Here is a 14,114-nt window from a genome sequence, read left to right on the forward strand (position 1 = left end):
CTACCGCCACCGCTTCGGCGGCCGCCGCTGCCTCCTCGGCCTCGCCGCCGTCCGGACAGGCCGCCATCCTCCGCCAGCAGCACGGGTCAGGTAGGGTGCGGGGACGGGAAGGGACAGCCCTCTGCCTCGCCGGCTGCGGCTGAATCCTGCTGTTCGGTTTAGAGTCGGGCACTGTGATCCCCCTCCGTCATGAGTGGGACTGTCAGTGAGGTGCTAGAGGTCGGTAATGACATCCCAAGTCTGTAAGTAAATGTACTTAAATTATCCTGAAAACTAAAAGTTAGCACAGAGGTGTGGGGCTGTGTCTTGAGAGCAAGGCTGGGACCTGTGGGAGGCCCCACTTCCACAGAGCCCCTTGCAGCTTTTCCGTCACGGTGTTTTAAACAGTAGCTGCAGCTCCAAGTGAGTGAGACGCCGTGGCTGTTGTGCAGCAGGTTTAAATCGGCAGTAGTTACAGGGGGTGGTCACCCTGAGAGGCGTGGGGCCTGTGTGGAGCTGGGTCCAGGGCTGGCACAGAAACGTAAGTTGATGTGTAATGAGCTTCATGCTTGAATTACTGGTAGGATAAGAGTTGGAGATGCAGTGCTCTATAGTGGTTTGCAAAGGTAAACATTCTGCTAGTACTGATTGTTTATCAGTTAATACTGTGTTATTAATGCCACATTACTGTATTATGGCTGGTTGGAGAAGGATCTTGCAGGACGAGGAACAGTGAGTGAGTCTTAAATCTGCATTGCAAAGGTGTTTCAAGTTGTGTGGTGCTGCTCTGGCTGGGCTTGAGCTCCCCGCTTAGCCACTGTCACTTGGCTAGTGTTGAACAAATGTCTCTGCCGAGTTATCTGTGGAAGAAGGGAAACAATTTTATGCCACTGACTGTGGAGGGAAAGCCCTGAGCTTTCTCTGTCCAGAGTCTCTTCTGATGCAAATTCATCATTCTCATAAGGAACGTTTGTGCTTCTTCCTGATGCTTCTTCACGCTCTCAGGGCAAATGGTTGCAGGTTTTAGCTCACAGTAATGGAAATCAGTTGTATATGGGTCACTGTGACCTAGCAGTGCTTTTCACGTGCTATATTTTCTCTGGTTACTATTTTTCACTGTTTTCTGAATAATTTCTCATGTAGAAATGTGTGAAAATTAGGTTTTGCTCTTTATGGTCCTAAGACTAAGCTGGCTGTTCCCTGGTGTCTAGCTGAAGACAAAGTGATAATTCCTGAGGTCTAACTACAGGAGTCTGTGGGAATATAAAAAACTTCAGTTTATTTTTGCTGAATTCACCAACCACAAGAAATTAAACTGACCAACTTAAAGTTCATGATCTGTTGTTTTAGTTTTGGAAAGATCTGCTTTCCTCCTAGGAGAACAGGGCTGGTGGCTGTTTTCATGTTTCCTCTTTTCACTCTCCCAAAGTGACAATTCTTGCAATGTTTTTCCATGCAGGTAACAGAAGTTAGGTTTAGGATTTGCAGCCCTGTGCACCCTGCCTACTGAACCCAGAGCTTACATGGTGCATATGACCTAAAAACAGGACAATGGAAATGCAGTAGGCTCAGTTCCATCTCAACAGATGGATGTGAGTATGTGCTGCCAAGAGAGCATGTTACATATGTCTGTTAGGGCAAGACCCCCTGCCCAGATCATCTAAACTGCTGTCTGTCCTGATTTTTTACATGTCTGTAGGTTGGGGATGTGGCACTGCTGCATCATTCCTAGGCCAGATTAAATTCTGCAAATAAAATATAAGCATTGTGGCCAGCAGTGGAGATAATCGAATTATTTAAATCAGTGACAAAGGTAGTGGAATGCAGAAAAACATTTTTGGGGATCTCCAGATGGAGCCTGATGCTAAGAGGGTTATAGAATAGGCTAAACCAAAATTCCCTGCTGTGAGGTCCCTGCTGTGCCCACTGGTGTCTGTGAACAGTGCCACTCTGTGGCAGCTTCTGTTCTGGGAGAAAGCTGAAGTCACTGCAGAGTGCCCAGGACTTCAGTTCTTGTTCATGGGACTGACTTTAAGGTATAAACCAGCACCTTTGTCTCCATATGAGGGAGGGAACTAATTCTGTATTTTGGCATGGTCCTCTAAAAATGTCTTTTTACTCTGCTTCAAGCACGATCCCCTGAATAAGAGGCTTCTACTTGGTTTACTGTAATTTCCATACCTGTGGCAGTTTGGACCTGGCAGTTTTATTGGTAATTACTTACCAATAAAACACCAGCCACAGCATGGCTTGGGAGATGAGAAACTGGAAGACTTTTAACGCTCTAAGTTTCTGATTCACGTGCCTTCTGAACCCAGGCTGTTTGAGAATTGTTGCCATGAGATTTCTGTTTTGTGCTTTTGAGGAGCAGAGTGCTGGTTGCTTTCCCAGTCCCCATCACTGGTGTATTTTAGAAAGACTCTCTGGGCCAGGAGCTTAGTTAGAAGCAGAGACAGACAGCTTGGTGTAGATGCAAGAAATGGATTTATTTCCCCTAAACATGAAGTGTTGCCTCTTATCCCAAATAGACGCATGTGGATAAAATAGGTGGAAGTCAATGTGATCAGGGCTTGCAGAGATATCGGCTGCTTTGGTGAGGAAATCAAAGACTCTGGTCTCTAGTGCTGTCACTCAGGTTGGGTAAGCACTAAACTTTCTTCAAAATGTCTTAGAAAAAAAATTATATCCTTGAGCCTCAGACTTTCCCATTTGTATGTTAAAGTGGTTTTCTCTAGAGCTGTTTTAGGTACGGTAATTATTTTTCTCTGTCAAGAATCCAGTCTCTTTGTAGGAAATGCTTATTTTCTCCTTTTTTCACCTCTGTAAGCTAGAAGCCCTGTTCGAGTCTAGCCCCTCTAGGCAGTGCTGTACAGTAGGGCCAGCAAGTCACACTGAATCTTTGTTCACATGGGGTGTGTAACACTGCAGGTCCTGACACTGTTGCTGAATTATATATATTGCATAGTAGCATAATATACTTGATTACCTTACTCCAAGCTTTGTAACACACATATAGGTAAGTACTTGCACCAAATCTGTGTGTAATAATGAAATAATATCCTAAGTCTTTCTTTTCCTTGCACACAGACATATTTCCTCTGTATAAAAGCAGAAATGTGCTCAAACAAACATTTGCCATCAGGGATTAAGAAACACCCTCATTTAATACTCTAGAGAGCTCTTGCTAAAAGCTGATGGCGTGGCACTAGCCACAGTGTCCTGCATGAATTGGGTTCTAATCCTATTTTCCTTGCAATAGAAATCTTCCCAATATGTTCAGTATAGTAAGACAGGGCTTCTATGTGCTTGTATTCCAAAAAAACATGATTATAGATCAAATGCTACTTTCAGATGTGCCTGCAGGGCTCTTGTTGACTTCAGCTGGAGTCCCAGTCATGCACCATGCAAAAATGTGATTCTTTATATCTTCTAGTTGAACTGAAACATGAACTTATTAGAATAAATGTGCTTGTTACTGAGATTCTCTGAAGAGCATCTGACACACCAAGTATAAATAGAAAATCCATAGTTTTGGTCACGTAATCTGAAATTGTATTTGGTAGAAGTTTGTGATCAGCATTATGGTGTATAAGGGAATAGATCCAATGTAACAGAAAAAATGCCCAATATGCTAAAAGTATTAGCTACTCAAACAGAATTTTGTCTGTAATGTTTAAACTGCCATGTAAAACCTTTGTCTCATGAAAGTCAAAAAGAGTACTGCTTCTCTGCCAGTAAGGTAGAATGAGGTGGAAACTGAGAAGGACACAGAGATCTGCTGGTAACATCATTTGGTTTAGCGCTATCAGAGAAGGAGTTGTTGTCCTTACAGTTCTAAGTGAAAATAATGCTTAAGTTTCATTTTAAATACTTATATGCAAATAGAATCTTTTGCTGTAAGTAAAAAAATAAAACAGAGTGAGCAGGTGAATGAGTGATAATGTGTTTGGAAGCATTCCTAGTTTTTACTGGGTAAGTAGGGAGGATACAGGAAAGCATCAGTGAGCAAGAAGTGTCTCTGTTCCAGAAAGTTTGTAGTCCAAATGGATGAGATGGACAAATGGCAGGAAGAGGAGTGACTGACTTGGTTGAGTGTGTGTCAGCTGTGAAATTTAATATGAAAACTTAATTTCAGATCTTTAAATGTAAGTCCTGTACCTTAGTCATGAGACTAATTTTGTCATCTGATAGGTGAAGTAATAAATAAGGATCTTCGTATTGATCTTCTGGGAGGCAAATTTGCTGTATTACAGCCTACCAAATGGTCTCCAAAATGAGTACCTGTGTATTGGCTTGGGGGCAATTTTTAGTTTAACTTCTGACCAGAATGTAGATCAGACTCTGCAGCTTACAAATTCCCTTTTCTTTCTTTGATCTCTAGTATCAAAGCTCTGAAGTGAAAGCTTTAAATAAAATAAACAACGATGGGAGTGTGAAACAGGAAATTCTGCTTCATTTTTCTTAGAATGCTCTAGAAGGGGCACAGAGAGACACAGAGATGAAATGTTCACAGCCAGGAAGAAGAAAAGTCTTCACACCTATCCCCCTGTCTCCCCCACAAAGCCTTTTAAGTCTGAGGCAGAGGGAGGTCTTCTTGTGGGCTACATGGCCTGAGGTAATAAAGCACCAGGTCCAAATTCTTCTGTGCCAGTGATGCTCATAAGAGCAGTACATGCACAAAGTCAATCTGTAGCAACCTGCCTTGAGGCAGAAGACTCTCTGGGAGAGTGTTTGATCTCCATTGTGCACTGGGAAGCAAAAGGTGGTTTTTTTCTACAGCTGGTTAGAGGGCCTCTATTTGGAGGGGCTGTGGTTGAGTTTGGCTTAACTTTGGGTAAGGGTTTGGGTCTAGGGCTCTCTTGCCTTTGTCAGAATTTGAATGACTGCATGCCAGTTTGAGACAGCCCATGGAGCTTGTTTGTCTTTTGAGAGATGAGCATTACACAAAACAGCAGGAGGGGAACATCTCTCTATGTTGCTGTTCAGCTTAGTCTCCCTGCCTTTCCAACTCAGTAATGTTTGGATCTACTTCATTCCCCCTTTGCTTTTTCTGAGACCGTATATGAGCTTATGTTCTGTTGTTATTTGTAGTTAAATGCAACCTGGGTCGCATCACATTTTTCCTTTTACATTAAATAAAGTAGGAAGACAGAGACCATAACTGAATTATCAGGCTGACCTCCTAAATGTCACTGGATAATAAACATGCAAAAAGAATTCTCATTAAATACACATCACTAGCACTTCAATACCGAGGCAAATTAGACTGCTTTGGGGACAAGTGAGGTCAAATATCTTCTTTTGTGTGTGTAATATGGATTAATTCTCAAGCTGGACAAAACCACGAACTGCAGTACTGTGCCACCTCATTACCTAGGGCAGAAACAAGCTGTGCCAGGGTGTTTTTGTGCTGTGGAAATGCAACTTATTTGAATAACCTCCTTTCAGCAGTTCTTGCTTGTTCCCTGGAGGACAGACAAAATGGTACTAACCTATTCTAAAGCCTGTGCAGTGTCCTTGAAGAAATCTGAATTACTGGAACTTATTTCTTATCTACAAATTATAGATTACAAAATGTTATAAAAACTTGATGAACACAATGATAGGGGTATGTAAATGTGGAATTTTTAGCTAATGTTGTCTAGATTTCTATATAAGATTGATTCATTAGTGAGTGAAAATTAGAAATGTGTATGAGGGAAGGCTGAGTGCACCCACATGTCCTCGTGCATGAACAAACAGCATTTTAGGCAGAAAGGCACATACACTGCTAGTCCTGTGTGTACGGTTGCAGTAGATACAAAATGGAGTCTTAGTTTGCAGTACCAGCTAACCTAGTCTGCATATTTTACAAGAGGCAGATACATATTCTCCACTTCTGCTGCACTGATGCAGCTTTAATGCAATGTGAAGTAATACTTGAACTGTGTTTGGGGTTATATAGTTCCCTGACACTTTAGGCAGTATACTTAGCAGTCATAGCAGAAAGAAATATCTAGACAATCTTACTGGTACTAGTTTTGAGATGGACAGTAACAGTGGTGGCCCGTAGTTGGAAAGCAAACGTAAAGTAGGATCTGCAGGGAAATGGATCTTGCAGTAGTTCTATAAAGAAGGCGTTTCTTCTTTACATAACAGAGCCTGACAGGACTGTGCTGGTAATAAGAGGTTTGTTTTCAGTTTTGATTTAGCTTTGCTAAAGCAGTGAGAACGCTGGCAGGTTCACTGTTGCTTTTTACTATGTTTGTTTATTTTAAATTAGATAATAGCAGAGCAGTCTCATATGTCAATAGCAAACTGTTCAAGTAGGTTTGTATTGGAAAAAACAGGGTTGTCAGCAGAATGGTATTATTTGTCATAACAGCGGTTAACAACCCAGTATTTTGTATTGCTGGGCTGTTATCAGTTGGGAAGCAATTTTATTAGCTGAAAAGAAGAGCAGTTTGGCAGTGCAGCAACTGTGCTCTGTGGAGAAGTCAGTGTGATCACAGTGTGCAGATCGTTGTGCCACGGCTGGAGAAGGGAGCTGTGCTAATGAAGCTTCGTAGGGTGTCAAGTAGTTGCTGTAACATCTGGTCTTACCCTGCATTTGCATGGCTGCCTCTGGGAATCAGAGCAGTGCTGGGAGCAGCTGCTAACTTCAAAATGAGGCAAAGTACAGTTACTAAGTCCTCTAATGGACACAGTCGTCTGTGTCTGTCATTTTATTGGTTATGTGTAGAAGTCACTGAACTGGTACAGTTAGAACTACTTTATACATGTTAAAATTTGTGTTCTAGTCTGAATCCCTCTCTGCCAAAGAGCTGGAGATTTCACACGTTGTAGCAGGACACATGTAAAGAGGGCACTGAGGAATATCCCGTGTCCACATTTTTTCCAAGTAACTGTTTGCTAGCTTATTCTGTACAGTTTAGCCTCCCCTAGATCTAGGGCATGGCAATATCATTAGCTAATGCCTAGCAAATGTTGGTCACTGGAAAGGTTTGGACAGTCTGTGTATTTGTGGGTCACTCCCAAAATGTTGCTGTTTAAAGCAAAAAAGTGATCCTTTCCTTATGTGAATCACAGGCTTTTTTTTTTCCAGGCACGTGCTCTCAATACAGCTGTTTTCCTTGTGTCATCATGTGTCCTGCTAATGCACTTAGCTCTGTTCTCCAAGTATGGACAGGGTAGGGTTACTTTTTTAAAAAGTCATTAGATAATCTGCACTCAGATCTACTTAACTTTAGTAATTCTGATTGGAGCAATAATTACAACTACATTGGCAGCTTGCTCCTAATCCTGATCAAGTAAAAAATACTCTAAAAGACAGTGAAGTGAGAAGAGTGTTGTGTTCTTTGCTTCTGAGTTGCAAATATTTACAACTTGTATCAATTACAGAATGTGAAGCCTTTGATTCGATCTAGTGTGACTTTTATTGCAAGTCTTTTCCTAAAATGTTGACTTACGGAATTGTGTGACCATATCTAGGCTTGCCTGCTTTTTTTCAACGTGGCTTTTTAATCCACCTGCTTATAATAAAAAAGCATGAGTATATGTCCTGGACTCCCTTCAGAGCTCTGTAACTGAAATCTCACTTCCAGTATTCTTCATTGCCTCATGATTTGGTTAGTGTGAGTTATGCTTTTTGCTGTCTATGTTTATCAATATGCTGTGGACTCACTCACATACTAGTATTGAGGAAGGACATCTTGGTTTTGTTGTTAGTCTTAGATCATGGAACTGCAGAAAGTTCTGGAAATTAAACAAATCTATAGTTGCATGTTTTGAGTCTCTCTAATAAGCTACTTGGTGAGATCATCTCACAGATACCAAAGCACAGATCTCTCCATGGGAATGTACTGCAAAGTAGAGACCAGCTGCAGGTCTGAAAAGAGGAAAGTTACTGGCTTATTTAAATGCAGACCAATGTAAAGTATTTAAGCTGAATAATCTATATAGAATGAATTACTCTTCTCAAGTATTCAGGATATGTTCCTGTTCCATGCTGACTCTTGTCTATAGCAGTGTTCCCTTTTGGACATCGTTACAAATCAGTATTGGTGTTTTCTTGAAGTTTTTCCTTAATTTCTCCAGCAGTGGGTATTTGGAGTTGTTGGTTGGTTTGTTTGGCTGTCTCCAGTTGAGGACAGATCCCAAGAGCAGCGGCTCAGGGGCCCAGGGCCATGTGAATCAGCTCAGCTGCTGCTCTGCTGGGGTTTCTGGGGTCACCACCTTCTCTCAGTCCAGTGGTTTTCATGCTCAAGTGAGGGTAGTAAGGTGCTGGAGTAGGTTTCTCAGGGAGGTTGTGGAAGCCCCCTCTCTGGAGGTGTTTAAGGCCAGGCTGGATGAGGCTTTGTGCAGTCTGGTCTAGTGGGAGGTCTCCCTGTTCATAGCAGAGACATTGGAACCTGATGATCTTTACGGTCCCTTCCAACTTTAACCAAGAAGTGGAGTGAAGCTTTAATTAAGGCTTTCACTGCTCCATACACATTTGACTGTCAAGAAGTGGGTATACTGGGAGAAAATGTCCCCATATTGTGTGTACTCCCTACTTCTTGTAACTTTAGTGGGAGAAGAGTTTTTACTAGCCCGCTGACAATGAAACTGCATATTTTTCTGGTAACCAAAAAAGTAGGAATATTATGATAAAGACAGAAGTATTTCTTGCCTTCTACCTGAGTTGCACTTCCATACATTCATTAAATCCAGAAGTTTAATTACCCCTCTTTCTCTCTGTTAGTAAGCTGTGTTTAACACAAAAATGTCTTGCCACAGAGACCTGCAGCAACTGTTGAACTGGATCAGATCAAATGTCCATCTAATCCCGCACCTTATCTAATAATGTCCTTATGATCCAGGAGAAGATGGAAGCCAGGAGGAGCTTCCTTAGAGTGTAACTGAACACCTGACTGATCTCTGTACCATAGGCATGTTGGGAAGGGATTTAGTCCTAATATTTTGAGAACAATTTGGCTTTAATGAGTCTCAGTTGAAACAAGCTCTAATGTGATCAGAAATCCACTTCAATAATTGCAAGTGCCTCATGAGGCGCTTCACATGAGAAAACTGTTCCAAAATTCAGCAAATCATAAATAAAAAATGTCTATTGGGTAGAAAACAAATTTTGTCATCATGCTTTCTAGGCAAGTTCAGCGGTGAGCAGACCCCATGCAGTTGCTTGTAAAATATGTGGGAAGACACCATTGCCAAACTTAGCAACACCAAAACACAGCTTAGGAACTGTCTGTAGCTGTGCCAAGGCATGTTAAGCCACAGCCAGCTGAAAGCAGTGGGAGCAGAGGGGACCCTGTAGTTCAGTGCTTTTGCAAACATGACCATAGTACACAGACGTCTTTTAACAAGAGTACTTTATCTTACATATAGTGCCCTGCATGCTACAGTTAGCTGGCTCTGGATACCCCTTGCACACCATCCTGAAGAAAAATCACTTGGCGAGAAATAGGAAGTTTAAAGCATCAGCTACAAGCTTTTAAAAAAAATAGCAAAAATGCAGTGTGTGGATTGTGCTGTATTTCAGAGTGGAAGGAGGACAGATGCAGCTTATAAGATCATGTTTCAGACTGTGGAGTAATTCTAATGTGGTGTAGCTTATTATTTCTTCAATTCAGTTAGTGTAGAGTGACTTTAGTAATGATGTGATCTTAATTGAAAACTTCTAAGCTGTTAGATCTGAAGTTTGGTAAATTCGCTTCAATTCAATGAAGTGCTCAAGATGTGTGTCAGTGAGAGAGAATTTATCTAGGAGGTTATTGCCTGTAATGATCCTTGACCAACAACCCATATAAACCCCTATTTTTTCCATAGACGGAAGACAGTAGGAGCAGTTCCTCCAGGAATATGTCTCAAGCACAGTTTAAAGTTTCTGGAATGAGAGAATGAATCAATATATATGGTCAGTTTGATCCCTCACCTCTTAATGAAATGCCAGGTTTGAGAGTTTTAATGGGACATGGCATGGTTCTGTAAGGCAATAGGCTGAGGCTAACAGGTCACTGCATAAAAGCCAGTCCAGGTAAGTGTCTCATGATACTGCCAGCCAGAGTCCCAGGTCCATCATGGATAGGCAGTTGAATTTTGGGTGTCACCTTTTAAGGAAAACAGGCTACTGATGTCTTTCAGCTTTTTATTATATGAACCACTGCATTTTACTACCTCAGAGACATCAAGGGACTTTTTGGGTTCTTTCTAGAAAGAAAAACAAGAAACTGCTGTAAACTCTGTTTCTTGGCCATCAGTTAAATATAGCTTGTAAAAGAATCTTCCCATTTTTCCATGTGTTCTGTTTTAAGTCAAACTTTGATGAATGCTGGCACAAATTATTAAATAGAAAACTACAGTATAGCATTATTATGTTGTAAATCGAAAAGAAGGATGAGTGATGCCAGAGAGCAATTCACCATCCATGAGCAGAACAATTTGTTAACTGTTCTGCTTAGTGGTAGACTTTCCCTTTAAGCCATGTGCATGTAAATAATGTAAAAGGAAAATTGTTAATCTGTGTAGTGACGAAGAAGCTTACAATAACAAACCATCAAATTAATATTCAAAATAGAAATTAAATATTTCTCTGTAAGTGTCTGTAGTTCGGAAGTAGCTATGTACTCTTCATTTAGTCTCTGGATAGAAACTCTCTGTTCTGAAATCTGTTCAGATCTTAGTGGTCAAGACCACATTCCATTTGTTTGCATCTACAAATGTAGCATTTTATTAAGTAAAAGTCAAGACTTCCACTACTGCCATAAAAGCAGAATTGAGGACACTAATTACAGCTTGTTTATAATCAATACCTGGGTAATGGTTTTAAACTGAAAGAAGAGGGATTTATGGTTACAGATCAGGAGGAAATTCTTTAGTGTGAGGGTAGTGAGGCACTGGAGCAAGTTGCCTAGGGAGGTTGTGGAAGTGTTCAAGGCCAGGTCGCATGGGGCTCCTGAGCAGCCTGATCTAATGGGAGGTGTCCCTGCCCACGTAGGGGAGTTGGAACTAGATGATCTTTAAGGTCCCTTCCAACTCTAACCATTCTGTGATTCTAAGTCTGGCATGGTTGGCCTCAGCACAGGCAAGGCTCCCGCTGCCCTCACCCTCTCAGCACTGGAAAGAGGATCTCTTACCCTTCCTGCAGGTCCCCAGGGCAGACCTGCCTTGCACCTGGCCCTGTATGGCAGGTTCCTGGGGCAGGAAGGCAAGTCTGAGCTTGTGAGCTCCTGTGCATTGCTGCCTCAGAGCAGCAAGATGTTTGGGGCTGGTTGTCCATGTGCTGGCAGGGAACCTGAGCTTAGCAGCTCTTGTGCACTTTTCTGCACACACTTCTGGTGTCTTTTTGCAAGAGTTTTAACAAGTTACTACTTTAGTTACCTGAATTGTGTTTGTTAATAATTTTCAGCTTTAAAAAAAAAACACCTGTATTCATCTTAATGCCTTGCCGTTGCTCCCCAGGTAGTCCTTGGCCACGTGTTTTTGCATGCAAGGATTTAATTAAAACCATAATAACTGAACAATCTTCACATAGTCTAGGCACCTATGATACAGCACTATGGGTACATCTCTTCAGTTCCTCAATTGCACACCACATTGCTATGAACTATTTTTTGATACTGGAAACTAATACTCCACCTTTGCTGGCAAGGTATATATAGATGACGAGGCAGCCTGAACAGTGAGCCCAAGTTTACTCAAGAACTGTTTGAGGTTTTGCCTTTGATCATGCCACAGCTGAAAGACTCCCAGGTCCTTGAGACCAAGAGTAAAGTATTTGCATTAGGGTGCCTGAAGTGAGTTGCCTAAATAGAAGTGGCCTGATTGCTTTTTCAGAGACACTGAACATGAAAACCTTTCTTTTAAAGCTTTTCTCTGGCTTTTCAGTGGCTTTGCCAGTCACTTTTCTGGGTGGCTCTCAGTGTTTTAGGCATAGATTACTTCTGTATCTAGGATGTTCAGCACTGATGAAGCCTCTCCCTGGGTGCCTCTGTGTGCCTGGGCTGCAGGGCAGCCCCAGCTGGGCTCCAGCTGGGCTCCTGCTTTTGCATTCACCCCTGTGGAAATGTCCCATCACCATGTGAGACATCAGTCATGAGTGTGCAGTCCTGTATTGTCATGTTACAGTGTTGGTGACAACTGTACATGTGAGTCCATATCATGGCTTTGGAAAGGTGTCACCCATTGGTACTTGGGACCCTAAAAGCTGCTGCTGCTGACCTGTCCAGCCTTGTCAGTGTGGGCTCAGAAGGGGCGTGGGGAGTAACAGGCAGTAATCAAAAAACTGAACAAGTATCTTAAGTATCAGCAGATACAAGGCAGGCATAGTCTTGTTAGCTGCAGCATGGACATGCCACTGCTCACTGTAAGCAAAGGCAGCAGAATCTGTCCCTGCCCAGGGAGAGCTGTCCCTTCCTCCCTCAGCCATAAGGTCACAGACACCAGCTGCCCCGCGATGGCCTGTAGGTAACAACCCCTGCAGCTCTGTGTAGGAGCAGGAAGGTCTTGACCTCCCTGGGTTTGGATGAAATTACTGTAACAAATGGGTTCCACATCCAGGCTCTGCTTTTCTATAGCTCCTGTGCACATTTTTAATTTAAAATTCTGCTCTTTTCTATAAAAGGTAAAGAGGATGTCAAGGTCTTGCTGTTCCCATTCCAAATGAAATGGGTTCATGTCCTGTTAATCAAGGAGTACAGCACCAGCGTTTGTCATTTCCCTTTAAGTAATGGGTGGTTGATACCTGTCTTTTCTCAAGAAACTATATACTAGATTAAGGTGTATTTATAGAAATCTCAATTGCTGGTAAGTTGGCTGAAGCCAAGTTTAGGCAGACCATTAGTAATGCATAATGAAATGACCTAAGTGGAGTTAGATTTGGGAGGGAGAAGAAAAGCTATTGGATGAGCTGGATAGCTTGAGGATGCTGTTTTACTATTAAAATAAAGCTTCTGACCCCCGGCTCTGAAGTGATCAAAATTACATCTTCCTGTATTTCTCTTCTGCATTTCATTTTCTATATTGGAAAAGATAAAGAGTAAAATCCCCTTCTCTGCCTTGTCTCTTCTAGGTACAGGACCTGTTTATGCTACAGACCCACTCCTGTATATGTCCCTGTTAATACTGCATAAGCTTGTACATTTATTAGTAAACCACTGACAGACTAGACTGCTTCCTCCACTGCTCCTCAGCCAAACAAAAAAGGAACCTATTCAAAACCAGAACGAACCCCTGACAAAAGAAGAAGTACAGTACTAAAGATGGAAAGAGACTGAAAGAAGCATGGTAAATTCTACATGGGGGGAAAACCATATTTTTTTTGGATGCCACAGAAAGTAAACCACATAGAATAATCCATCTAGTTTCCAGACTATGGTGTAAAGCCCTGCTCTGTGCATGGCACTTACGGTTTCTCTATTTTAATGTAATATTTTTTCTTTTCTAAACCTTTCCTCTGACTCTTCATTTTGCACGAACTGTTGAGCAGTTATCTTTATGACAATATGTAAAGATGTTGGGTCAAAGCCCTTCCTAAGAAAGGAAATATTTTTAGTAGATTATTGTGTTTAGGTTTTTTGGATTTCCTTTTTTCTTTTTTAATTAAATTATTTCTTTTGGAGACATTTTAAATAAAAAGGTACATCTTACCATAATTACTATTCACTGTCAATAATATTTATTTTTAAATGAAGACTGGAAACAAGGTAAGACATTTGTTTATAAGTTGTATTGTATATTGCTGAATAACAGTTGAATAAAAAGATTTTGAAATAAAGTTTTTACAGATGATTGTGCCTTTCCCTGTGTCCTGAAGCTCCCCAGGAAGGCTTTGTGGCTGTGGCTGTTCCCTGCCTTGTCACAGCATGGACAGTTGAGGAAAGGTGCATCACAAACAAAAGAATGTTGGAATCAGCTATTTAATACTCCATGTTTCTGCCAACCTGTGCATTTGCAAGCCCCCCAGAGGAATGCACAGCCAGGTAGTCACAAGCTACATCTGCATTTCCTGTGGTGACACCAGTTATCTCTGGGCAGGTAATGCAAGATCTGTCAGATGGACTGTGTGGCAGTGCAGAGCATTCAAGGTAAGCTGCTTTAGTTTTCTACAGGCCTCTCTGAAAAAAGATTAATCAACTAGTGGAAAATGAAAAAAAAAT

At 41.7% G+C, this 14,114-nt stretch overlaps 1 protein-coding gene across 1 annotated transcript in view; it reads left to right on the forward strand.

Moving 5' to 3' along the window:
• VSTM2B (V-set and transmembrane domain containing 2B) overlaps window positions 1-13,743 on the forward strand; it is a 17,236-nt gene extending 3,493 nt beyond the window's left edge. The window contains exons 4-5 of the mRNA XM_009997488.1: window positions 3-90; window positions 13,028-13,743. Coding sequence (XP_009995790.1) covers window positions 3-90; window positions 13,028-13,116 — 177 coding nt within the window. The 3' untranslated portion in view covers window positions 13,117-13,743. The remainder of the gene's footprint in view (window positions 1-2; window positions 91-13,027) is intronic.
• The last annotated feature ends 371 nt before the right edge of the window (window positions 13,744-14,114 follow it).

The sequence above is a fragment of the Chaetura pelagica genome, unplaced genomic scaffold, assembly GCF_000747805.2.
Source record: "Chaetura pelagica isolate M959 unplaced genomic scaffold, ChaPel_1.0 scaffold425, whole genome shotgun sequence".
Lineage (NCBI taxonomy): Eukaryota > Metazoa > Chordata > Aves > Apodiformes > Apodidae > Chaetura > Chaetura pelagica.